This window comes from Melospiza melodia, chromosome 16 (assembly GCF_035770615.1).
Source record: "Melospiza melodia melodia isolate bMelMel2 chromosome 16, bMelMel2.pri, whole genome shotgun sequence".
Classification (NCBI taxonomy): Eukaryota; Metazoa; Chordata; class Aves; order Passeriformes; family Passerellidae; genus Melospiza; species Melospiza melodia.
In genome coordinates this window covers 18,267,584-18,294,935 of record NC_086209.1, presented here as the reverse complement: position 1 = coordinate 18,294,935, position 27,352 = coordinate 18,267,584, and the positions used below count along the sequence as shown (strand labels likewise).

Here is a 27,352-nt window from a genome sequence, read left to right as displayed (position 1 = left end):
ACATCATCCTTATCAAAAATTAAGTCAAGGTGAAAGTGTTCTTTTAATTTTGAGGAAGAAATATGTGCTGTCTTTAATCACGAGCAGATGTCTTGCTTGCTGCAAGAGTCCCTCTTAGGTGGTTAAACTCCACAGATTGCACTCTCAATTCCTCCTGGGACTGATCGTCTGCACTCTGCTGATCACCCAAAGCCAGCAGAGCTTTGCCCCAGCTCCTCCTCATTTCCCCATGTGCTGTCCACAAGCTGCGCCTCGTGGGACAAATGGAACTGGGGAATCCATGGATTTAACATTTACCTTTCCCCTCCCCAGGGGCTGAACCCACAGGCATTCTGTCACCATGACATTTTCTGAAAAATCCTCTTTGCCCAGGATTTTCTCCCGAGAAGCTGAGAGGCCTCAGAAAATAATGAAAACAATAATTATCTCATTGCTTGGGAATGTGGTCTGGAGGTTGTTTACCAACAGGTGCATCTTTGATTTATTCCATGTGAATTGTTTTTAATTAATGACCAATCACAGCCAGCTGTGTCAGACTCTGAGGAGTCAGTCACACGCTTTCATTATCATTCTTGTCAAGCCTGCTGATGTCTCCTTTCTCTTTCTCTATTATAGTCTTAGTATATAATTTCTTTTAATATAATATAATATCATTATATAATAAATCAGCCTCTGAGAACTTGGAGACAATTCTCATCTCTCACCTCGCCCTGGGGACCTCACAACACCACAGAATTCTTCAATCCAGTTCACCCAAACATCTCTCCAACAGTGTGAAGGTGTGATTGGGAGACAGGAATAATCAGCCACTAAATAACATCTGGCAGCACCAGCTTGGCATGGCCACAAGATTATGGTGTCTCCTGATTCCCCTCTAGCTCTACACTTGCTGATTTTCAATGCAACTTCTTTGGCTTATTAGTCACTAATTCATGCTAAATATTCTTCATGGAGACCCCCTCTCCTTAATACACCAGTTTGCTCCTATTTGAGACCCTGAAATCTCAGTGCGACTTGCATCATTAACTTCAATTTTCAGCTAGCTTTGTTTATACTTCCATTTTCTTCCTCCAAAATGATTGCTATTATTTAATTGCAGATTGCTTTCAGGTTTTCTGGCTTCCCCTGCACACTCCCTGTCCCCAAGCTGCAATCATTCCTCCTGCTCTGCCCAATTTCTTGGCTGAACTAGTCATATTCTAGTTTTCCTCCAAACAAAAAGTAGAATAATTTTATTGTCTAGAGGAAGGAAAACAGATTCGATAAGGCCATAAAAACAGGTGAAGCATGAAAATTTGTCATTAATATCTTACACATGTATTAAATAACCCAACAGAACTGAGGTTTACGTGTACCTTTCAACCCCTTTGATCAACATCACTGCTTACAGCCACTGAGAGAGAATTTACCAGGGAAGTCCAAACACAGAGAATTTGCTGGTCTTTGTCTATGCTTGAAGTGTGCTTTGTATTTAAACAGAGGAGAAAAATATGGTTTGGTCAAAATCCTTAGCATAGGGAGTTATTGGAGCATCATTATTTGAGCAACTTATGAGGAGAAAGTATCTGAATACCACGTGCAAGAGTGCTGTTACTTAAGGATAAGGTTCTCTACAAACCTACATCCTTTTATATTTTACTATTTACTTAGTGTGACAGTTTATTGGCATCGCTTCCTTATGATGCATCTACCACGTTGAACTTTACGTTTTTCTAAGGAGGGAACTAAAGTAGGAGAAGACAAATCATTTTAAATAGCCTATTTCTAATTTTAATTAGCACAGTCAATTAATTTTAAAGGTTTACATATAAATTTCTCACAGTTTTCTAACCACTATAAACTTACAGTTATTTTTTCCCCTCCTTGCTTCAGACCTGTATTGGATGTGAATTTGTAAAGCTTCCTCTCACCAATGGTTCTCAGGGTGTTTTTTTTCTTTATTTTATTTTGTTATGCTCATCTTTTCCAGTGTTTTGCAATAAATGCTTAGTTATTGCTGATAAATGGAAAGCTTCCAAATGCAACAATTTCCAGTATTAGAGAAACAAATAACACTGAAGGACTGCAGTCAGGCAAAGCAAGAGGAAGAAAACACTTCTGAACATGGCCATGAGTGATGCCACAGCTGCCACCAGCTTTCATGGCTGGCTCTGGACATTCCTGACATCATTTCATCCCAAATTTCTCAACCTTGGCAGGCAAAGTTGAACTAAATCCCCACCAGGTGACAAATCAGACACTGTTTGAGATTGAGAGAGGTCAGATACTAAAGATGTTGGGAGGCAATGAAGGCGATGCTTGTTCTGCTGTATGAACTCAGATCACCTGACTGGATTTTCCAGTCTCTATTCACATTGCAGTCCATGAAGGAAGACAAGAAATGCTTTGACTGCATCAAGCCAAATTAGAATAAAGAAAAAAACACCAACCAAAAATCCAGCAGAAGATTGTAGAGGAAACCATCAATTCAGAGATATTTTTACTGTCTCACTGTTGGCTAAATGTGTCCTGCATGCACAAATGAACCTCATGAACCTCAGGCTCATCAGATATTTTGGGTTTCTGTCATCTGCACCAAGTCACTTTGCAGCAGCACACTGGACACAAATATCCTGTGGGTCTTCCCATTTTTTCTCGTTTTTTGTTCTTGCCACTAGATGCTGCAATTAATATAATATATATTTATATAAAAATATCTATTCATTTTAATTTCTATTTATTTTTATTTACATTTCTCTTTCTATTTCTATTTATTTTTATATTTATATATATTTATATAATATATAACATATATAATATATTATAAAGATATAATATATAATATATAATATATAATATATAATATATAATATATAATATATAATATATAATATATAATATAATATATATATAAATATATAATATATAAAATATATAATAAATCACAAAAAAGGACCACAAAAGAAGCTTTCCCTGCTGTTACCATTGTGCTACTTCAATTAACTGTTTCAATAAGACACAAGTCGGAAGGGAAGAAAAATCTTGACATAAAATAAACTCCAATTAAACTGTGACTTCAGGTTTAACACTGAACTGTCAGGTAATTAGACAGGTGATTAAACTTCCTTCAGCTTGGAAAGACATCTGATGCCTGCTTAGCCTGCTCACAGAGAGATGGGTGTCAGTGACATTCACATGGCAAAGCTGAGTTACTTGTAGAGCCACATTCTACAAGAGTCATGGTGCATATTTCTTCTGAATTTATAAAAAAAATAACAACAACCTGGGCACAAAAAGCATTGGCAAATCCCAAACCTGAGCCTCTTTGTAAATAGCACATGCCTGTTCTGGAACTCCTCTACACCAGCTCCTGTCTCGTGCTCTCTGCAGGAAAGACCCTGGACACTGATTTCATCTCATCATTCTCACTCCAGTAAAATATAAATATCAGTTACAAGCAAGAAAAAGAATTGGAAATAAAGTTCAGACCATGAATATGCAAAGCAAAAGCAGCAAATAATATACAACTTGATATTTTCATTCCTTGGGGATATATGTGTAGCCCTTTAGAGCTCAACTCTGTGAAAAACCCAGTTTTGCTGCCTAGAATATTGTTAAGGGTATATTACAGCCTCAAATGCATAAACATAAAAGCAAATAATGATTGTTTCCAACACGAGATCAAAAAAGCTGATGGCTCTTGTCAGCTGTCTATCAACTTGGAAAACACAATATTCTGCCATTAATTCAGTAAACACATCACCTTACAAATTTTAAAGTCAAACTTAGGTAATAGTTTACAAATTAAAGAAAAAGAGGAGACACCTCACGTGTGCAAAAAGCCCCTGAGGCTCCAGTCCTGGGCAGCAAAGGCAAAGGCAGAGGTGATTTCCAAGAGCCAGGCTGAATGTGGCACAGCCAGCTCGGAGTGGCAGGGAATGCTCTCTGCTGGATGCTGGATTTGCCACTGCAGAGTGTAAGTGCCTTCCACAGCCATTTCAAGTGCACAGCACTCACTAATTCATTCCTCCTGATACACTACAGCAGCTGAAATCCACCTTTTGGGCCAAGTTTTGCCCAGAACAGATGTATTTTCAAATCACTTATTAAGCCGCTAACAAGGCCTTGGAGGCTTGGAGACATTCAGGTGTCTCTTTATCAATGGCACGGTTCAATTTAATCCAGATAAGGAGCCTCTGGACAATTAACAGCTGACTAAAGTTCAGTGGAGTCTCCAACTGGCTATCACAGCTCAGCACAGCACAGAGAGCAGAGCCAGGGCCCACAGCTCCTGCTCCTGTTGATTTTCCTGTTTCTGACATCACAAAGAGGCAGAGGCAATGGCAGAACATGACAAACTCTTCTGAGATTATTACTACACACCATTGCTGCTTTCAGAGGGCAAATCAAGAAACCCTTATTTCTGGGTATTGCAGTCTTTTCACAGAGCTGCTCATCACCCATGAGTTAAACTACAGCACACAGCAGTGTCGGAGAGGGAAACGTTAAAAAATGTGAATTCCCTCGGCGCAGTATTTATGACCATTAGGGCAGCAGTGTTAACCTCCTCAGAAAGCTGCTCTGTGCCCGGCACACCAGCTCCATAAAAACACCAGCCCATCCATAAACCCTTAACAGCTCCAAGTGTTTTATCCCCAACAGCCAGCCCGACCTCCCACTTCCAGAAGCAGAAGTGAGCGCTTAGCGCTTCTTTAGCCACGCTAAAACCAACGCTCACTTTTAATAATTACCCACAGGAGCAAAAAACCCTGTGACTGATTGATTGGTTGATTGATTGATTGATTGACTGATTGTGTTAGCGTTCAAAAACACATAATCACATAAGTGATTATGTGCAGATGCTTTTTATTGAGAGCTCTGGGAATCAGGGGTAGTTTCCACCCAAATCTGAGTCCGACCATACATTCGAGATGATCGCGTTTTTATATTCTATCGTTATGTAACTTTCATGTTAATTATTAAACTTATATTGTTCTACTGTATGCATAGATCTCAGCCAAACATAACCCCCCTTAAATTTCCAACATAGTTTCTCATTATTCTTCTTATGATTATATAATAATGATATTAATTACTAAACAATCATCACATCTAACAAACATATCATTTATCACACTGCTTACGCGGGCGCAGCGATCCGAGAAAACGCAAATCCCAACATTTTCATTGTCTACCTTTAACATTTCCCAGGGCCCCATTATCAGCCGCAACGGTGGGTGGGGTGAGCAGAGCTCGGCACTTACTGGACTCGGGGTCAGAGTTGCCGTCTCCCTCGGTGCGGCTGTTGGGCGACGCCTGCTCGTAGAATTCGTCCTGGGGGAAGCCCAGGGGCAGCGGGTGGGACGCGCTGGCCCCGCTCGAGGGCTCGTGGTCGCCGAGCCCGCTGTCGCTGCAGCTCTCCTGGGAGCCGTCGGGCAGGTGGAAGGTGACGCGGCGCTGGGGCTGCAAGGAAGGAACAGAAGGACAAACGGTTTCCACCACGGTCCGGCACTACGGGGCACGAAAGAACGCAAGCTCACACCGCTGCTCTCAAGGTGAACTAAAAAGGGAAGTTTGTTTTCTGACTCCAACACTTATAGATTTCCAAAAGTGATAGCAGATTGGAGGGTGACAGTGCCACCTCTCCAATGACACTGGTCAAACCAACAAGTCCATCAGCTTTCTCCTCCTCCATAAAGGACTGCAAAACAATGAGTTATTTACAAAAAGCGTGTGAAAAAGCTCACAACAAGAATGTCAACATCAGAAGGCTTAGAAAATCTTAAAACCCCAGGGTGACAACGGTCATAGCTCAACGCGGCCAGTTTAGGCAACGTGTTGTTTTGGTTATCTGCCGGGGATGCGTTACCCAGACTCGTGCACAATTTCAGCTTTCATGAGCTGCTTTCAAACCCGCTGCATCTGACAGCGCTGCTTGCTGCTGGTTTTTAAAAATGTAAGCCCTGATGTAAAATGAAAGACACCTCAAACTAAAGAGATTCTGTCAGACTTCACAAGTCTTTGAATACCTTTTGAATATTGACTTGGAGATTTCAATCACTTTTTGAGGCTCAATTTATTTCACCGCTGAGTTTTCTAGTTTTCAAAAAACATTTTCTTTCCCATTAAAAGCTGTTCCACACTTTTGGGTCTAAAAAATGTGACACATTTATAATGCTGTTGGATTCTTCTGAGGCAGAGAAAGAACAAACAACAACAAGTCTTCTGTATTGAAAACAATTTCAATGGATTTTGCACAGGCGTTAAGCTAATGAATGAAAGGCAGATTCCCCTGCTCTCCTTCAGATATTTCATTACAACTCCTTTGATTTTTGTTCTACCACAGACCTGTAACCAAAATGTAAAAGGCTGGAAGCTGGAAACCAGAGAGCTGAGGATGGAAAGCATCTCAGCCCAGACGTGGAAGGAAGGGCCAGATGAAACAAAGAACAAGACACAGGACAGAGTTTTCATTGCCTAAGTGACCCTGAATGATTTAGGAACTGAACAACTGAAATGTAAATCTCTCCCAGCATAAAAAGAAAATATGAACAAAAAAGAAGCAGCTCTCCTGCTCATTTTGATGTGCCTGATATCCATGTTTTGCAAACTCGAAACAGGACGATTCAAAAAACCCCAAAAAACAAACTGTTTCAAATATTCTTGGGTTGCTGTTAGTCAAAATTCCATTTGAAAGACAACACAAAACTTTCTGGACTCAGAACTGCTGGGATTAGCAAAATTGAAGACAAGACTTTTGACGCAATTATGCAAAAAAAGTATATAGTGTTTGTAACAGAGCAGATGTTGCCAGGGGTCCCCAGATATTTGGTTCCTATAGGGTGGCGGTGTTGAAGGCACTCAATTACACTGAGTTTTTGCTAATTACGTTGAGTTTTCAGCTCCTCCACTTTTGCAAGCCTCTTTTTGTCGCAGTGACGTTGCTCCACATGCCCGCAGACAGCTGCTGTGCAGCGTGTGCAGCCAGGAACTCGCAGCACCCACCTCACCTGTGCCATCCCTGACAGGTGAGAGTGACAGCCCTTCCCAGCAGCCACCAGCGAGGCACTCGGGGCTTTCCCAGAAAACCTGTCTGGGCACCTCACCACCGCTAATGGAGAGCTCCTCTTCTAATGTGGAACCTGCCTCTTTCTTGTTGCAAAATAAATCACTCCTTCGGTCCCATCCATCACAGTCTGCTTATTCCCACTCATCTTCCTGGCATTTGGCACTTTGTTCTGCTTCGGAATAAACAGACCTTATTATTTCAATCTGTCAGGTGCTCCTGCTCTCTCTGGCTGTTTTCTCCATGCAGGAGCTTGCTCACAGCTCTGTGCTCTGCCCAAAACCCTGCACCCAGCCCAGCCAAGGTCCTGACAGCCCTGAGCAGGATCATTTCACACCTCCTGCCATGGCAGCACAGCACATTTGTGTCCTTGCCAACCATCATCATGCCCAGGTCCCATTTATTGACCCTCTCCTCCTTTTTGGTTATTGCCATCAATTGCTGCAGCCCGAGAGTGGCACTCTGCATTCATTGTTCTGCCATTCCCTTCTTCCGGATGATTTCATCCCTTGCCTTCCAGTCCTGCTTTCCTGTTTATCAAATTTGCAGATTTCAGACTCTCCCTCATTTGGCAGATCTTTGGGAAACATTGGAACAGATCAAGCCAAGGCACTGCAGCTGAGCTCTGAAGAGCTGAACACAGAATGGATCCCAGTTCCATGGGGTGGAAATGGGAGAAGAAAACCCCTCTGTGGATGCTGGGACAGCCTGGCAGCCAGCTGGGAGAAGGTTCAGGTGGTGAAAGGGGAACATCTGACACCCCCAAGTGCCCCCACTGCACTTTTGGGGTCCCCAGAATTGCTCACCCAGAATTGCTCACCCAGAATTGCTGGGTGTGAAAACGCATGGAGTGTCTCTGCCCAGCCCCAAAACCAGAGAAATTCCTGATGTGTCCTACTGCACTGCACTCCAGCTGCCTCTCAGAGCCCCATCCTCACCAGCAGGGTCAATCAGTGCTCTCCCCAAAGCCCAAATAAGCGAAGTTTTGTTGAGCTGATCCAGTGAAATCACTCCTGCAATGTTCCTCATTCACTCCCTGCACTCAAAACTGCACCCAGCCTGCACAGATGCACAGCTATGGCATGTGGAAAGGGAAAATGCTATTTTTTTCATCTGAAATGAGTTTGGTATTCGCAGTATGAAAAAAATCCACCTCCACTGCATGAGCTGTTTGTAAAAGCTGTATTTTGTGAGGTTTGCACTGCCTTTGTGTTGTGTTATATCCTCTCCTCTCCAAGCTAGCACTGAATTTTAAGTACTCTTAAAACATTTTTAGCCCAAGTTTTAACATTAGCCAGCAATGCTAGTTTTTGAAAATGACTGGGAACAAAATAGTCATTGCTCTGTACAATTGATTATTGCTTTGTGCATCTGGGGTTCACTGAGTGTAAATAAAAGAACATTTATTTTCAGGGTTCATTGTCAAAATACAGCTGAAGCTTTAAACCAGCTGACAGTAGAGGAGACCAGAAAGTCACCAATGCTTTTTTAACTTCCTAGTCCAGTCAGAAAAAAAAAAAAAATCCCATACCCCAAAGCAAAATTAAAAATGTTTCTAACTAACCCTCACATTCAGTTAAAAATGGTAAATATTCAGCTGCATAAATTGAGATGCTATTCGTGAGAAGGATCAGACCCATATGATTCAAAATCAACTGGCATCAGCTAAAGGCTCCTGATCTTAAATTTGATTGTGTCCCTGAGAGTGTCACACCTGATAACAGTGATGACAGAGCACTTCCAGAAAAATTCATCAAGATGAAAAAAACCCATTCATTCCTCTACATGGCAGTGCTGCCATTTCCTTAATTCATGCAGGCGTCAGACAACGATCTGGAACAAGTAATTCTTAATAAAATTTTGCCAAAAGCCGGGACTTATCTTCTGTCACAATTATTTTGGAAATTTCCTCCTTGAGGCATTTAAATTTCAATTTATAAGATTACAAAATATCCTCAGTCTCCAGCTGCTTTTCTATTTATCTCCGAAGGGAGCCAGCACCGATAGTAATGGAATAACAAGGATTATGGCTTGTTTTATTTATCTGGATGACAGTTGGCAGACTTTTTCAAAAAGAGAGAAATGCAAGCAAACCTATTATGTGTTCTTGGAGGATTCTGATGTAGGAACTTGTAATACAGACAATTAAACTGATAGGGGACAATGAAGTGAAAATTTAAGGAAAAAAACGTGCAGCAGTTTAGAGTTTCTCTGCCACATTTAAAAATACTAAATTACTCTTTATTGGCATGAGAAAAGCATTTTGCTTGCAGAGATGTCACAGACCAGACACAAATGCTGTCAGAGGTCTCAGATGGCATTCACTGCCTTTGGTAAAAGCTGAGTGTGTCTGGAGGGATCAAATTATCTCAGAAAACCGCAAACCTTTTACTCTCATTATTGAAATTTATATGAAGACTGATCAAAGCCCCAAACTATTCTGTGTTCAATCTTTCACTACAATAATTAGACTGTGGCAGTGGGAATAATAAAAGATGAGTCTAAGTAAATAGCTTTGGATACACTGAAGGGATGATTTCTGGTATTATACACCAGGGGTTAGCCAATTTATAATCAAAAAGGAAAAAAAAGGTAATAGAAAAAGCAGCAGATATCAACTGAGGAACATTAAACTATTAACCTTATTATCTTCATTCATTGAAGCAAATTAATATCCATTTAAAAGGAGATCATAAAGAAAAAACATTACTTTTTCATTTATGCTGAATTAATTATATTATTTAGATGATAATTCTGATTTAAAACAGAACTTATTTAGGAGATGCTGGGAGACAGTACAAAAGAACAGGACTACTTCAGCATCTCTCTCCACTATTAGCAGCCAGTAAATAAAGGAGTAGTCAAATAAATTTTTAATTTTCTCAGTCTCTTGTTTACTTCAAACGTTAGGAGGGTATGAAATATCTTAAATAACCAGAAAACAACTATCTTCAAGTGCAAGCAGAAAAGAAGATCCCTAATCAAACTACAATTTCCAGCTCCTATCTTTTTATCCTCAACTATCACCTTTTGTTCCAAAACAGCAATTTTTGTCGCAGAGGCTTTCATTGAGACAAACAGGACCCAGCAACTATCAGTGCAGAATTCTCAGAATAACATTAAAACAAACAGCCTGAGAGGATCCAACCATAAACCCAGTGGGAAATATGTCTTTGTGTTGAAACTCTACAGAGACAAACCAGTATTTTCATTTTTCCTTTCCCCATACAGAGTAGAGCACAACAAATACAGCTCAAAGAGTTTCTCTAAACTCTTTCACAAGTCTGTATTTCCCACAAGTTTTGCAGCCTGGCACATTAAATCTGAGATCTTATTACATTATTTTGATGGCTTTGTCATAGGCAAAGTATGTAACACAGATCATTATAATTTTTCACTCAAATTAAACTTCTCCATTTTTGCCAGCAGGGATCTGCATTTCTCTTGGATATCTACAAAGATGCCAAATTGCTCACCACTATCACACCCAGATAGAAACACTTCATTAACAGCATATCACTGTTGCATTCACCTCTTCCAATTTAGCACTGATCTTTTATGAGTTATTTAATGGCTCCTGCAGTGATCTTGCATAGGAGTGGGCTCGGGTTTTGGGTTTGAGTTTGGGTTTTGGGTTTGGGGTTTTGTTTGGTTGGGGTTTTTTCAAAAAGAAAAATGAAGGGTTCCGCTTTTGGGGGAAGGAAAGAAGAATTGTGCAAAGTGACAATCCCCAGCTGATTTCAGAAGTCCAAACCTAGTGGGCATTAAAATCAGGTTTTCCCTACCTCACATAAAAAGCACCACCCCCAGCTACTGCCAACACCAATAACCTGAATTATCATCTCACACAGGTGAACAAGGCCTTCTTTTCATTAACCAAGTTCAGCTGTTCCAGCCAGTGCCCCAAATTTATTGCTTGCTCCCCTTTCAGCTCCTGATTGTCTACTTGTTTGTCAAATCAAACAGACCTGCTGTTTTCCCAATTTAACCTTTGAATTTTGGCAAGACTTTGCATTTTCAGCCCTTTAAAACTTCCAAAAGAAATCCAAGAGAATCCTTTTGACCTACTTGTTAGAAAGTTTGCTAGTCCTCCTAATTTAATCTCATTAACATTAGCAACTGGTATCTTACACCCTCACTAATTACTAAGGGAAAGTACAGTATTTGGATGCCTTCTCAAGAAGAGGAATATTTGATAAATAATTTTGGTTTTTTCCTCACTGTGATTAAAAATCTAACTATTCCACAGCAGTATAAGAGAAGCAAATAGTTTTAGGCTTTCATTTTTATTGATTTAAATAACCCCTCCCACTTTGTTCATTTATTTAGATGCAGGAAGCACAACCTATTAATTTCAAAAGGGCAAATAAAAGCTGGCTTGGCCGCCCAGACAAACAGAAATTCAACGTGGGTGATTATCCCAGGCAGATTTGTACATTTTCAATGGAAGAATTACTCCCTCCACAGAAAACCAGCAGCACAGATGGTGCCCCTACACCTGCTCAAATGGAAACGACTTCAAATCGTCAGACCCCACGGCTGGATTCCCTCGCACAAAGCATTCTCTCAAGTGATGGGGAATAATCTTGCAGGGCCATCTTGTACCCCCAGCACTCACCCGCTCGCCGCTGCCTTTCAGCAGTGGCACCTTCGGGTCCCTGCAGGCAGCTGGAGCTGCGCCGAGCTGATAAGGGAAATGTCAGATACTGCAGCTCCTGGCCATGGCAGGAGAGCTCTGGGAAACCCTTCCCATGCAGGCAGGGAGAGGAAAGGGGTTTGTAACCAACACTCAGCCTCAAGAAGCAAATTTTCCATTTTTTGCCGGAGTAACCAGGGGCTAAACCGACAGCGCCATCGTCCTCTCGCAGCGCTGAGGTCGTGGAACAAACCCATTCCCCAAATCATTGCTGAACAAACCCATTATGGACCTGGAACTCCACAAATTTCTGATTAACGACTTCAAAGGGTGTTTATTTCCAGACACTAATCCTCCTTGTACCAGAGTATCTCTCATAAGACTTTCCCCAGCAACATTTAGCAATTAAATTGTATTTTCTGGGCTTCTTGAAATAACAACAAAGACGTGAAACAAAAAGCAAATAAAACTGGAAATAACATTTAAAGCATGTCAAACATTTTATTTAGCTTTTGAAAGGCAGTTATTGTATGCTAGATGTCAAAATGATAGCTGAAAGCATGCTTTTAAAACTTTAATTCATCTAAGCCTTCAATTTGACATGTGATTAAATTAAAATTACACATGAAAGTTGCACTATGGCTGTGCTGTTGCTAAGTTTGAAAAAGAGGAAAATACCAATTCTGATTTTTTTCTTTAATACATTTCTTCAATTTCCATCATCTTTGGTGTTATCATCTTGAATGCTTGATATCTGATAGGCAAAACCATTTTACAGTTAAAACAACACCATAATAAACAATAATACAGAAGCATTTCAGCAATATTTGACATCACTCCTGACTGCTGCCCCAACAGCATGAGCCTTTCCAGCAGAAATATTGAATGGGTTTTATCAGAATTGTGAATTCTTTGTGTTAATATTGAAATGGAGGAGAATTTCTACTTTCATAAATGTACATGGGGCTCTAGCTCTAATTTGATTGTGCTAATTATACATTTCAGGTAAATAAATCTCATGTTTCTTCATGAGCAAGGCACGGACTCATGGAACCACAAATGTTCCCGTGAATTACTCACAGATCTCCAGCGAGGTCCTTTTGTGTCATAACCAAGGTTAAGCCTTAAATTCAACCCTGAGGAGGTCATTGGGGCTGGAGAGACCTGGAAGAAGCCTCAAGGACCTGATCCCGTTTCCCTCTGCCTCTTTTTTTCCCCGTTCAGTTTTTCCTGTAAAGGTCAAATCCTTCTGAAGCAACACTGGTGTGTGCAACCCCAGGAGCTGAACCAGTGCTCACTTGAAGCAGCCTGGAAATGTGCTTTCATCATTTTGAGGCAGGAAATTGAGCTGTTCTTATTAATGCTTCCCAGGAAAAGGGAATTCTAGCTAATTTTGGTTCTTTGGCTTGCAAGCGTGCCAAAGTCAGAAGCAAAATAAGATTTGTGCAAGGATTGTTCTTAACTTCTCCAGTTCAGCTGCATTTCACCCTATAAAATAAAATAAAATCTTTCCTCCCAGTGTGGATGATTATAAAGCAGTTCATGTAATACAGACCAGCAGTAACTTTATGTTTGATTTGCACTCATGGAGCTGTTGAATTGACCTCATTTTATTGTGGTTAAAAAAACCCCAAACAAACAGCAAAAAAGCCAAAAGGAGCCTTTTAAAATGAGTAACAAGGCAGCTCTTTGGCATGTCACTGTCCCACTCCATTTGTCATGACAGCACACCTTTATTATAGCAGCATTTTATCTGTTAGAGCAGGAAATCTATACTGTTTGATATCACGTGTTTGATTAGCTGGAATGGGAATTGATGAGAGATAAAATGCAAGGATAAAATGAATGTATTTCATGCAGCTGTCAATAAAAGCATTGTGCTCTTTCTGGAGAAGAGAAAGAATAGACAAAAAGTTTCCCATTGCCCCAAATGGACTCTGAGGAAACACAAGACCTTCTTAGGGAGCAGTGAAAGCATTCTCTATTCTGCTCTCTGTATCAGAGAGTTATCCTTGCAACAGACACCCTTGTGACCTTGAGAAAATATCTTTTAACCACCTTGATTACCCATCCTAAATTTTAAATTTACAGTGTGCTGGCCACCAAGGTCACCTCTCTTACTCAGCAATACCTATTCTACCTTTTGGTGAAATGGTTAAGGAAGAAGTAAGTGTTTCCAAGAAAACTTGCTGGCATATATAAAATAAAGCTCTAGGCCAAAATTTGAAAGCAGTGAGGCAGTTCATGCTGCATTTGATTTGCACAAAGTGAATTCCAGCATTCTAGGATGGACACTTTTATCAGCAGGACACGTTCTAGTGGACTCCAGTAGTCCAGGAAAATTTCTCTGGATCAAGAAAGCTTCCACTAAAAGTTTTGTCCTGAAATTCCCTTTCCAATTGCAATTATCTTACAATTTTGCTCGTAATAAGAGAAGTCATTCCACATACTGAAATAAAGGAATTTTTCACTGGTACACTTTGCATTCTTTCAATCTTCTCTTATTGTAAATAGGAAAGATTCTGAGTGATAAATGCTATGGTGAACAATACTTTGGTTTTGTTTTAAACATCTGAAAGATGTATTTGTCTCTCCAAGCTGTTTTAAGAAAAAGGGTTGTGTTTTATTTGATTAAAGTCAGAAATTTCCCATTTGCATCACTATTTTCACAGCTTATATTATCAGGATGATAATGAATAAGATTTAGCTGTTATTTACAGTAGAATACATGAAATATTCAAAGTTACTAGAGTCTAACTACATGCTAATAATGCATTCTTAAATGGATGTCTGAAATATCTATTTGCAAATGGGAAGAATTTTGCAAATTCAAGAGCTGCATTGTATCACTGAGCTCATCCCTCGCTCCTCCAGAGCGGTGCCTCTGCAATTGCCCTTTCAGATAATCAGAATATATAACTGCCTTTCACAATTCACCACTCGTGTCATTTCAGCAAAGCAAAATATAAAGCCATTAGCCTTCCCTTGTTTCTTAAATCTTCCCAGCTTATTTCCATATTCAGCGCAGCCATTCTTCAGCGCTGCTAGGATCACTCACTCATCTTGGAGCAAAACACAGCAGCACACATTGCTGAGGAGATGCAGCACACACGATAGTTCGCAGGAAGGAACGATGCAGTTCTGGGTGAGGGACAGGGAGAGGACCCAGCTGAAGGCTGGGGAAGGTTTTTTGTGCTCACAGCCAGCCCAGAGCTGCTGTTTGAGCTGGGCAGGGACAGCTGTCCTTGTCCCACGTCACCTCGTCCCGTGTCGCCACCCAGACGTGGGGCTCGCGCTCTGCAGCCCCACTGAGAGCTCAGCACTGAGCGAGGCCAGCTCTGCACTGGGCTCTGTCACTTCTGCCACCAGCACCTGGCACCTGGGCAGCTCCCCTGGCAAACAGGGCAAGGAACAGGAACCAAAAAATCCTGGAAGAATTTGGGAACTGCAGCAGCCAAGAGAAAGGTGGTAGTGCAAAAATACACAAAGCACCAAGAGGAGGTAGGAGAGAAGTCCTAAAAGTGAGGATTGGGCATCTCTGGAAGCAGCTCCTCCCCATGGGGCTGCTGACTGTACAGCCCAGACACCCGAGCCCCTGGCACAGAGGATCTGCCTAAAACCAGCTTGGTCCCAAGACATTTACTGCATACACCCCAAAACTTCCCTGCTGTGTGAGTAGCACAACCCTCATTCTGAGTCCCTGCACCTTTGGAAAGTTCCCAAGTGCCCCAAAGAGCTGAGAAAGCCCAGGGGCTGGGGAGGGAAGGCCAAGAGCACTGTCAATGATGCTCCTGCAGCTCCCTGAGTGCTCTCAGAGCCACCTCTGGTTCCTCACCTCACACACACCAGGTTAACACCCCTACAATTGTTACTTCAGGACTATTCAAACTTCATGTACGGCTCGGTTAAATCAGAGGGGAATGTTATTCTCCATACAAACCACATTAAACTTGCAATAAATCTGAAGCACTTTTGCAAGGCTGACACCAAGGTCAGGATCAGGAAAGGCAACTGCTTTCCCTGCTTGATCCAGAAAGGCAGAAATCCCTGTAAATGCAGCCATAGAGGAGCAAATGCAAGGCTTTAGGTGTGCTCTGTGTTCCTACAGCTCAGGGGAAGGCAAATTGCTGTAGATGCTTGTGAACCAGGGAGGATTTTGGAATAAAGGAGTAGAAAAAGGCAATGACATTAATGAGGGCAAAGCTGGCACAAGTCATGTGGGTAACTATGGGCATGGGCACCTTCCTCACACAGCCACAAACCTGCACCCCTGCATCAACTACACTGCCCAAAACCCATGCTGAGTGCCCTGGCTGCTCACCCTGAAATCAGCATCATGCAGAAATCTTCCTGAGTGAAGAACTCCATTTAATTCTACTCTTTAAGATATTTCTTATTTTTGTTGGCATACAGCATCTGGGCTTTGCACACAGCAAAATGCACCTCGCACATTTTTCAGGCAAGACTATGTAAATACAAACTTGCAGCATTAGGCTTGTGCTCTTTCTCCTACTGTTTTTAATTAATTTGACCTTTGGGCCTATTTTTGTCAATTCAGAAGGCATATTGCAATCAGAAAAAAAGCTATGGTGCAAATATTCCATTCTGCACGTCACTTGCTAAACAAGTAAGCAATAGAGGAAAATCTATAGCACACAATTAGCATTATGCTTTCCAATTATTTTCTTTACTTCACACAACTCATTAATAACTTTTAGTAGGTAAAATTGCAGCTAGGAACCCTCCTACACCTCAAGTGTATTATATTCTACCTTTGCCCAATAGAAATTCTTTTGATGTACTGGAAATCTTATTAATAGATTCACCAGAAAACAAGCATGTAAAGCTGGCAGAGGCAATTGCAAGAGGTAAAATGAATGTAAATGACAGATGAAAGAAAACTTCCATGCCGTTCAGATCAATACAAACAAAAGTGCTGCAGCAGCCACAGCACAGAGATGAAGGGAATTCATCAAACTTGTGTTTCAGATTATTTGTCCTGCTCTAAATGCACCCTCTGTGTTACCCAATTAATACCACATTAAGATTCACTCCCGCAGGGGCTTTTTCCTTCTGGTGCTGAAGTTTCTCAGTGCACTCAGATCTGGGGGGAATGTAGAGGCAGCTTCTTGCTCCTAAAGATTGTCACTTGGAAAGTCTGTAATTGCAGCACTCAATAATTTCCCAAATACTTAAGCCAGAATTAATTATCCCTGCTATTATTGCAGGAGTATGGATCTTAGGCTGGGTATGATGAAGGGAATGTGTGATGGAACATTTTATTGTGCTCAGAGCATGCAGTGGGTGTGCAAGGCACTTAAACCATCAGAAGCAACCAGCTCCTCTCCTTCAATTACATCTCAGTATGATCTGCAGAATCAGCTTTGCTCATTTCATGATCTTTGTTGTTCAATTATCAAACACACTCAGGACCCTTCTTTACACCACAGACTAACCATAATTTTTTTAAGAATCCTATTTTGTTTAAAATCATACTGGTTCTTAGTGAAAAATTAGAAGAAAGCAATCACTTATTGTTGAACATCCTATGTTTGAACAGAGTTTGAAATGCATTTTCGTTAGGAGTCAGAAATCAAGGCACCTCATGAACTTCAGCAATTCCCTTTAATGGAGTGAAATTTAGAGTTTTCTGGCTGTTTCATATAATGTTGAGGAATCAAAAATTTTGGTAGTTACTGTTATAGCTAATTGCCCAAGCTTCTTAAAAATCTCCTTATTCAGAAATGGGGGAATGCCAGAGGTGAGCCGGGAAGGGGAGGAAGAGCTGCACAATGGTTAGAGGTGACTCAGCTGCAGAAATACAAACTGTGATTTATTTTGAGTTCCACAGCAGAGAAGGCACGCAACCGTGGTATTTGCAATGGGGAAATCAGAACCACAAGGAGATGAAGCTCCAAACTCAGACCCTTGCACAGAACATAAACTAAAGGAACTTTGATCTCTTTGAGCACATCACCCCATCAGCAGAACTGTGCAAAGTTCCTTATCAGTGAAGTACTCTCACACTTTCCAGGTGGGCATTAAGTATTTTCACATCCTGTGGGCTTTGCATTGCAGTAAATTTCATTCTCCCAGTAATACAAATGTACAACAACTGTCCCAGACTCACAACAGATGTTAGAAATGTGAAAAACAGCCTACAGCATCATAGCATTTTACACATGCACATCATTCTTTACTTGAATGGGCTTTAGAAATATGAACTCCATTTCAGAACAAAATAGAAAAGACAGTTGTTAAAACAACTCACAAAACAACAAACCAAAGCACAAATGGCTATGCCCTCTTGATTCTCATGACTGAGGGTTAGGCTGTGTCACTGGCAAAATCCAAAAGTGAAATCAGGAGTCCTGGGCAGAAGGGACACTCTTTGGCAAGTTGTAATCTCATCTCACATTCTCCATCTAGCATGCTTCCCCAGAGAAAAAGCTGTTGTCTCTCAAGATAGACCAAAGTAAATTATTTACACTTCAATAAACTATCACAGAGTGCCCCAAACTGGGAATGATCACAAAGATAATGCACATAAATACCAGCACATACAACATCACCTAAAACAGGACCAACCCTGAAAGAAAGTGGCTCAATGAAATGTTTTCTGAGTAATTTGGCTGATACCAGTGAGTATCCAGTGAGGGGTAACAGAGCCCGTTTTGATGGAGCCAGATGGATTAAACACCTCCATGAGAACATCACCCAACACTGAAGCTCTGTGAGCTACGTGACAGAACAATAATGATCTTATCTGCTCCAACTAGACTGAAATCCTGGTGGCTGCAGAAGATGCGTTCTGCAGTGCATTCTATCTGTGAGGAACAGACATCTTCATTAGTGAAAATCTTCAAATCAGAGCTGAGAAACCCGTGGCTAAGGAAGAGATGCCTTGACAAGCAAAGTTCCTGCTGAACTGCTCTGCAGGCCCACGAAGCTGAGGATTGAGCCATAACAATTATCTGCTCTGCCCTGTAAACGTGTCTTTTCCCTGCTCTGACAGCACTGCTCCCACCAGAGCCTGCCCCTCATTCCACAAGAGCAGCCTGAGCTCTGGGAGAGCCTGAAATCTGTCCTGTCCAACACCTTATCAGCTCTGCCACAGAATGCAGCACTGTCATTAGGAGCATGGATGCTCCTGTCAGACAATCAATCTCGGATCTGCTCAGACTTTTAAAATGTTCCAAAGCAGCACCAGCATTCCCTGGCAGGTGCCTTACCTGCATATGGGAAACTCCATCCACACCTTACCCCACCCCTGCCTCCTCCAAAAAACTTTTGGGTGAAATGAGTGGTAAAAGCCCCAGTAAAATCCAAATTCATAGTCTAAAAAGGGTAACAGCCTGGAGTTACAAAAAACAGGACTACAGCTTGACTCCCAAAAAACTGCCACTGGCAAAACCAGATCAGGGAAAAAGGGGAAATTATTTAAATTTTAAAGTTTCCCCGCACAAAGAAAACATTAGTAGAGAAGCAGTGATTTTCCTATATCAGTCCTGCGGTTCAGCATTAACACAACTTGTATCAAATCAGGAAAACAAAGAGCACTCTATAGAGAATGACCAAAGCATTTTCCAAAAGAGCATTCAACAGTTTCCTCAGGAATGCTGTCACAGAAGCTCCATGAAGTTTTGTGACATTAAAAGAATGCTGAAATATTCTACTGCCATTTATTTATTCATAAAACCAGAGCAGCAGGGCTGTGCCCACCCCACATTTTCCCCAGGGAATTTCTGCAGTGGCAGAGGCAGAAGGGAAAGGAACTCACCCAGCCTGGGGCAGGTATCAATAGGACAGGCAGGGAAGAGCCTAATGGGGGATCAAACAGAAAATCCCACATTCCCAGCACCAGCCTGGAGGCAATCAAACAGCAACACAGGCAAATCAATGCAAATCCACATCAGCCACCAGGCAGCACATCCTCCTGGAGAGGCTGGCTTTGTCCGAGCTTGCATCCCTGGCAGCTCCAGACACAAACACTCCCTCACGAGCAGCTGAGCATTGAAAACAGCAGCCCTGAAGGAGGGAACAGCACATTTATCCCAGCAGATTCTGTGTTTAGCTTGAATTACTGCACAGGTAACCAAACATTCTGCCTAATCTTTAACACCAACCCGTGCAAAGCCATCTCTGAGCCCTTCCCGTCCCACAGCAACAGGCCAAGGGCCCTTGGTGCCTCGTGGATAAGAGGATGGTGGCAAAGAATTAATTCCCCTCCCAGTGCTTGCAGGAAGCTGCTGCGGAGTCCCCACTGCTGGGGATGATTTTCTCAACAGGCTCCTGAAAACCACATTAGCTCTCACACCAGCCTTCCTTCAATTATGTCGTGTTCTTTTTCATCTCGCCACAAGCAGCACATGGATTAACCAAGTTCTTCAGCCACTTTAAAGCCTTTAAAGGACCAGAAGTAATCCCCCCAAGAGAGCAGACTGAACAAAACTCAGCAAAAAAGCCGCAAAACAAACAAAGCAAAAAGAAAACTTAAACCAAACTCCTTTTTAATTTGCTTGTTTGTTTGTTCTGAGATAACTTCTGGGAATATTTAGTGATATCATAATTAAGTCCAAAACAGGATGCAGAATAAATCAGGCTAATCCCAGGCAGCTGAAAACATTGTGCCCTCAGACTTTTTACTGTTTTGTTCATCCAAAATAATTATATAATTATATAGTTTGACTTCTAAAATATTTGAAGAAGACTCTTGATAATACCCATAAAAAAGAACAAGCTAATTTGGTTTTCTCATAGGTTCAGTGAATGAAGAATACTGAAACCTAATGTGATTTTGGACATATTTTCCATTGCAGTTGGTGGAGATCTCGAACATTAATGCAAATCAGCAAACAGATTTTTTTTTCCTTTTCTTTACATATAAGGGCTATTTGCAAAATGCTGAGCTGATTAAAAGTAACACAATAAAACTGAAAAGATCAAATTCCGCTGTTTAAGCTGAATGACCACCCCCTCCAGGCTGTTCCTGTCCCACAGGACAAGGCAGGGACACCCATGAAGGGACAATGAGCATCAACCTGGTCCCTTTGCCTTCCTTCGAGGAGCGCCCCTGAAATGGGAGACACAACTGGAATTTCTCCTTGCCAAGGCAGTCCAAGGCAGATTTTCCCCCTCTCGGGTCAGTTTTGAGGGTCAGAAATGCAGCACAGCCCCTGCCACGTGCTGCCCCAGCTCCCACCTGCCCTCCAGGGGAGAGAGTTTGCAGAAAAAGCTGAGACCAGATCGGTGTGGAGAGGGGAGAGAGGGGCAGACAATTAACTCCAGCATGGAAAGTTGTGCAGTCAATGTCCCCTCGGTGCCAGCTCACACCTGACAAAGGGCTCCCACTGAGATGCCCCCACCAAAAGGCAGAAAGTTCAATTTTTGCAGTTTACAGCTTAAAGTGTAATGATTTGTGTTATCTCAGACAGCTCAAAACTTGAGCCAAACAATCAATGGCAGTTTTCCCATCCAGGAAAATAAAGCAATGCACGTCCAGGGTGGTTTGGGGTGGGTGGCTGTTTCTTTGCTTGGTTTGTGGGTTTGTTTTATCGGTTTTTATGTTTGTCAGAGTGGAAATTCTGGAGGGCACTGAATTTGTAGGGAGCCCCAGGTTCCTTTGTTCACAACACCTGGGTTACACCTGGATGTATTTTTAAGTTGTTCCATCAAAGCCAAGTGTATTCCCTGGATATTCCCAGGAGCAGAAAGGGGGTGAAAGAAGGTGAGTGCACACCAAGGATGACTGTAGGAACAACTAAACACCTAAACTATGTGTGGGTATTCACCTCTGAGCAATCAGATGATTTTTGTTAAGCAGAAAAAATTTAAAAAAGAGATTTAGACATGATTTTGGTTAAGGAAAAAAATTTTAAAAAAGAGATTTAGACATGAGGGTGTGGCACAACATAACCTCCATTTATACCCATAAACTGTTTATGTTCAAAGAGACATTTATCCCCCCTGATTGGGTGACACTGGTCCATGCCTATGAATAAAATACTGGTAGACATTCTATTTTTCAGATGTATTTCTACTGTGTTTACACTTTTGACATTCCTATATAATTTGCTTGTCAGAACAACAAAGCTCAGAGCAGACAAAATCTGCCTGTGTGGAGGGAATTGCTGTAGGTTTTACCATATGAAATGAAAATTTAGGGATTAGTTGTGCAATATCTTCCTGCATTATTATACAAAGTCCTACTTTAAAAAAATTATCATATGGCAAAATTGCTTTATTTCAAACCTTTTAAGGAAGAAATGAAGGAAAGAATGAGCTGCTTCTTAATACAAAGAGTAGCAAAATAATAATAATAATAAAATAATACTCAGAAGTTGCCCAAAGTAGTTCAGCTGCTTTTCACTCCTCAGCTATGCAAAGGTTGCTCACACTCTGATCCAGTCCCAAAATCAACGTGATGACCAGTATATTGGCCAGCCATGCATCTTAATAAATGAACCTTCATTAAGCAATCTCCTAACCCCTCCAAGAGCTGGTCTGGCACTCACAAGTGCTGACGAGAAGCCAGCAGTAATTCCATAAATAATAATTTGTGACTGAACTGCAACCTGTCCTTTGCATTCATCACTCATTGCAGGCTGTGACTCAAATCAGCCCGCTGTCAGCAAGAGACAACTCATTGCAGGCAGTGTTTAAATAGACAATTTGCCTTGGTGCAGCCCCAGAAAGCAGACTCCAGAGTTAAGCAGGAACCTTCATGGCCTGACCTTTGGCAAAGCACACGAGTGACAAGCAGGGGACAAAGGCAGCTGGTGCCACATCTCCAGGAGCACAGAAATAGCACCTGCTGATCCTCAGGAGCTACAGCCAGCTCAGTAAGGAAAACAGGGATATTTTAGGGCCAGGCTGGCAGTTTGGCTCCAGAAAGGTCTGTAATTCACTTGGGCCTGAGGCTGCCACCACGGGCCCTGCAGCCACAGCTGGGTTTTGTCTCCTGCTCTGCCCACATGTGCTCCTCATTATTGCCTCAAATCCTGCTTTTACAGAATCACTGATCCATTCTAGAGAGCTTGGACAAACACATGAAAGCCTACAACTTCTGACATAAGAAAGGAAAATGCTTCAGAAATATAGGGAGAATCATTATCATTATTATCTTCTCACTTCTCCCTTTTTTTACTTTTTCTTTTTTCCCCAGTGAAAGCAAATAACCACAATCACAAAACCAAGGGACAACTGGACACATTGCTCCAGATGTGGCCTCAGCAGGGCAGGGAACAGGGGAACATCTCACCCATGAACTGCTGGCCACCTTCCTCCTCCTCCCCATGCATCCCAGGAACTCCTCATCCTCCCTGGCCACCCAGCAGAATGTTCCCAAAGGTGACAATCAAACCAGAGAAGCCTGTGGCAGCACACAGTTTATGAAATGGGATACTGTGATTATTTAAATTGTACTTAAAACTATCAAATCAGCATTCCATTTATTTCCTTAGACTTGGGGGGCGAGTCCACTTAGCAGACTCTGGGATGTTTAGCCTTTGGCACAGAGGGGAACACTTTCAAGCTTCTGCAGAGATGAATTCTATTATGTAGACACAGCGATCAAATTACATGTTTTGGTGGTGAAGCACATATGAGAGACTGCCCAGAGACTGAGACTCATCAGGGAAACATTCCTGTATGCAATTTGATTAGCAATCAAGGAAGAGACAGAAAAAAATGGGTGCAGAAAATCACCCAGGGGGAGACAGCACTGCTACACTTAATACCTGGAACTACTCACAAATGCTCATTGCAAATTACTCAGAGTCCAGACTTCCCTCTTTGTGTGCTCTGTGCTCAACATCCTCACCACACACAGGCCTGGGGCCTCTGCCCAAAAATGAACATTTAAGGATGCAGAGAAAGCACAAATGCACATAAATTCATCTCTGTGATTCATTAGTAAGAATTAACCATTGTTCTTCAGCATCAGATCTCTCACTGCTGGGCACCTTTCAGGACCCATCCTCTTAAGGAAATTCCACAGGTAAGGAATATGAGCACAGCAAAACTGTAAAAACACCTGAACAGCTGAGAGAGGGGCAGATAAAAGAAAGCTGGCATTTATTAATTTTATCTGCATATAATTGGAATTATAAGTGTAAGCATCATTATAACCAGGCGAATAAAAATTCTTTAGCCCACTAAGACCTCAGTTAGACTAACAAAAATCCTTTGTTTTCACAGCAAGAGGATTTTGACTGCAAAATGCTGGAGGAGTCAAGCAACCACCTCTGTAATTTGGATGCAACAAACCAGTAGCAGTGGCAGTGTACAAGAGCACGTTTGTGGAAGCAATTGGGAGAGATGCTTACTCACTTGAGTGACTTTGAAAACTGTCCCATTAAACCTCTGCCCACACCCTGCATCAGCTCTCCTTTTAGAAACTGGAACTGAGAAACTAAATTGGGGTAACTGGAAAAGAACAATATTGATCTCATCCCTTACAAAGGTAATTAATGTTGTTCCTCCTTCCTAAATATCTGGGTTTAGTATGTTTCCCAGATTAACTAAATTATGTAATTTAGGATGATTTAGAATGCATTTAGAAATATCTATTTAGCTTCAGAAAGAAAATAAATTGTCACAGAATGACAAGAGAACTTCAGCATCTCACCACAATGAACACTCCAGAACCATGTAAACACTATTAAAAAAAAAAAAAGGAAAAAAAAAAGAATTAGCTCTACTGATGCTCGTATAAATGTAATTAAATTTAATTAGTACAATAGGACCTTTGCCCCTGGTTAATTCTCCATCTCTCATTCTCAAAGGTGTGTTGCTACCATCTCTCTCAGAAGCACAACTGCTGCCTCAGAGCCAATTCTGCAGCAAATTTGTGTGTTCAGTGCTCAAAGCCCCTCCCAAATTTTCACAAGCAGCAATGAGAGTAAGGGAAGATGAGAGGCAGCCATGTACTCACGATGGAAATAAGATCTGAATTCTTAACAGGTATCTCAAAAGACTGGAAATTTTTCCTTCTCAAACTCCTTATGAATACTAATTTTGATAGCTAATAGTCAGAACCTGTAGCAAACAGTTCACTCAAGTTATAATCACCCCTCCAGGTTGCTGCAAACCCACTGTCTTGAAATCTAGCACCCAGCCAAAAAAAAATATAATTAGCTGTGATAAAAAGTGAGTTAGGCCCTTAATCAATAGCCTTTCAAGCTGCCAGGACAGACTGCAGCTGAAAGAGGTGGTGAAATTAATGAGCTGGAGAGTTCCATCACCAAAGCATTGCAGGGGCCAAGGGGAACCATCCCAACCTTTGGAATTCCAAGGGGGACCAGAGCAGAGCAATCCTGAGCATCTCCCTTTGTTCCTGCAGCCAGTCCATGGCTGTGGTGCCTGGGGTTTTCATTATTCACCTTCTCCACCACGGAAAACAAGTTGAAAACCTACTTGAAAACTTAATTTTCTCTGTGAAGAGCGGCAATGTTTGCAGAAAAGCAGCAGGAGGGTGCAGGGAGGATGCAGAAATGCGCTGCTCTCCCAGTCAATACCCTCACACCACGTTTGCCACTCCAGCTCAGCAGGGCTCACACCTTCCCTGCAGCACTGAGAAATGGATTGGGATGTGACAGACAACTGTGCATGACACAGCTCCTAACCCTCAGCATGTGCTGATACCCAGCACAAGACAGTTATCTTTCCAAATCCACCAACTTCCTTACAGTGACCGTTTAGAAACAGCATGGAGAGATTATTTCTAAGCAAAAGTAAAAAGAAAATACACGTCACTGGACCTGTCATAGGCTATAATGAAAGGGTGATAGAAAGCTGAAAAGCAGAAATATAATTGAACATCCATTCGTGACCTATTATTTCTTTTAACAGCAACACAAACAATGGAGCATCATCAGAGATGGGGCTTTTCTGACATTGTGGCCACTTTCTCAGGACTAACCAGGACAACTCTCTCCACATGTTCCCCTTTTTTTTCCCCTACTTTTCACTAATTACCTTTATAAGAGGAAATGAATAGAAACTGAATCCCTGTAAATTTTCCCATAAATACCAGGACTGAAATACAACAAAAAGGGATAACATCCCATCATGCCAGAACAGCAACCTAATAAGAACCAAATGCCTGGGGGGAAATTCAGTAATACTGTGAATGAAACATCTGCATCTCTTAACATGATATGAACACGAGTCTGTGTAACATCAGATCAAATCAGGATCAGCCTGGGAAGGAGCCACCACTGTGCCATGGCTTCCTTAATTCCTTCACTCAGAGGCAAACCTGAGTGCCAGCATTCTGGACAAGGAATTTCATTTCTCTGTGCGAAGAGAAGTGAGGATTCTGGATGCAAACCTAATTCTGGCATGGGGTCTTTGGCTCTTTGCAGGTGAATTTTCCTGGCAGCACAAAACTTGGAGCATTTAGCTCAGTGGGCAGCCAGGCAGAGCTGGTAATGAGGAGAGCTGAGCATCCCAGCAGCTGCCATCAGACTGCAGGAAATCCTGCACAGGCGATTCAGGAGAGGGAATTCACAGCCGTGAGAGCTTGCAGATGAGCAGAGAGGGAGGGGAAATTTGTCAAGTGGACCTGTTTGTTAAGGCTGGCCCTGCCAGGGGTGCTCTGGAATGTTCTCCCCTCAATTCATGCCAAGGCACGGCCGGCCGCTTTGCAGCTCTTTGGTGTCTGCCTAATTTCACATTATTTATTGTGTGTGTGGGGGCGGTGGCAAAGCAACAAAGTGCCTTTATGGGGACGGTGTGACAGGTGTGCAGGATGCCTGCAGCACCCAGCAGGGTCTGTCCTGCAGAAGGGCTCAGTCCTGAGATTCCCCTCTCACCATCCCAGACAGGGCTCCGGTGCCTCTAAAGGAATCACACAAAATTCAGCCCACATCATTCTAATAAAGCACACTGAACAAAAGGGGACAGATTCTGGCAGGGTAAAGCATTCTGAAAATATTTATACAAAACCCGAACCACACATATGCTCTGTTTCTGCACGACCTGATCCAAAGGTTTTCTGACCTCAGCCAGCTCTGATCAGGGGACAGAAACAACACAAACACATCCTAGGGACTGCTCATTACAAGTCAGGGATCCTCCTTTTCTTCTAGAGCAGTACTCTGATTCCTTTTCTTAAATTATGGCAGCAAATACTCAGTTAAAATGCTCTGGAGTAGAAAAACTATGCTTTTTTTTTTTTTTTTTTCTCAGCTACTTGGTATACAGCATAAGAAAGGAACAAAATTAGCTTGGAACATTCAGTTCAGCCTCAACATAATTGCCAGAATTTGTGGAATGTTATTTTGAAAAAAAAGTTTTAGGTAATAGAAAATTTTTATTAAAAATTAAATGCATGAGATGGAGAAATTTATTGCTATTATTTTCTTTATTATATGTTACTGTGAGGGGTTTTAAATGCCTAAATTTAATGCTCCCTTAGAAGCAATTTACTTCCTGGAATTATTTCCAAAGACTTCATCAGAATATTCCTTCCTGAAGAGAAATCAGTGTTATCCTCACTGAACCTGAAGCACAGCAACAACAGGGGACTTAAAATGCCAGAGCCTGAACCAAGGCAGAAATCTTCCGGAGACTTCTACAAACCCAACTCCTCAGCACAGCCCTGGACACACAGCAAAACCTTTCTGAAAACAATGCTATTTATGAATTCCGAAGTGTGATGTGATAAT

The 27,352-nt window shown here is 41.8% G+C and overlaps 1 protein-coding gene across 2 annotated transcripts in view; it reads right to left on the bottom strand.

Moving 5' to 3' along the window:
* Positions 1-27,352, bottom strand: part of PCDH11X (protocadherin 11 X-linked) — a 419,799-nt gene that overhangs the window by 117,080 nt on the left and 275,367 nt on the right. For both annotated transcript variants that reach the window (XM_063170837.1, XM_063170838.1), the window contains one exon: positions 5,244-5,442. In XM_063170837.1, the coding sequence (XP_063026907.1) occupies positions 5,244-5,442 (199 nt within the window). The remainder of the gene's footprint in view (positions 1-5,243; positions 5,443-27,352) is intronic.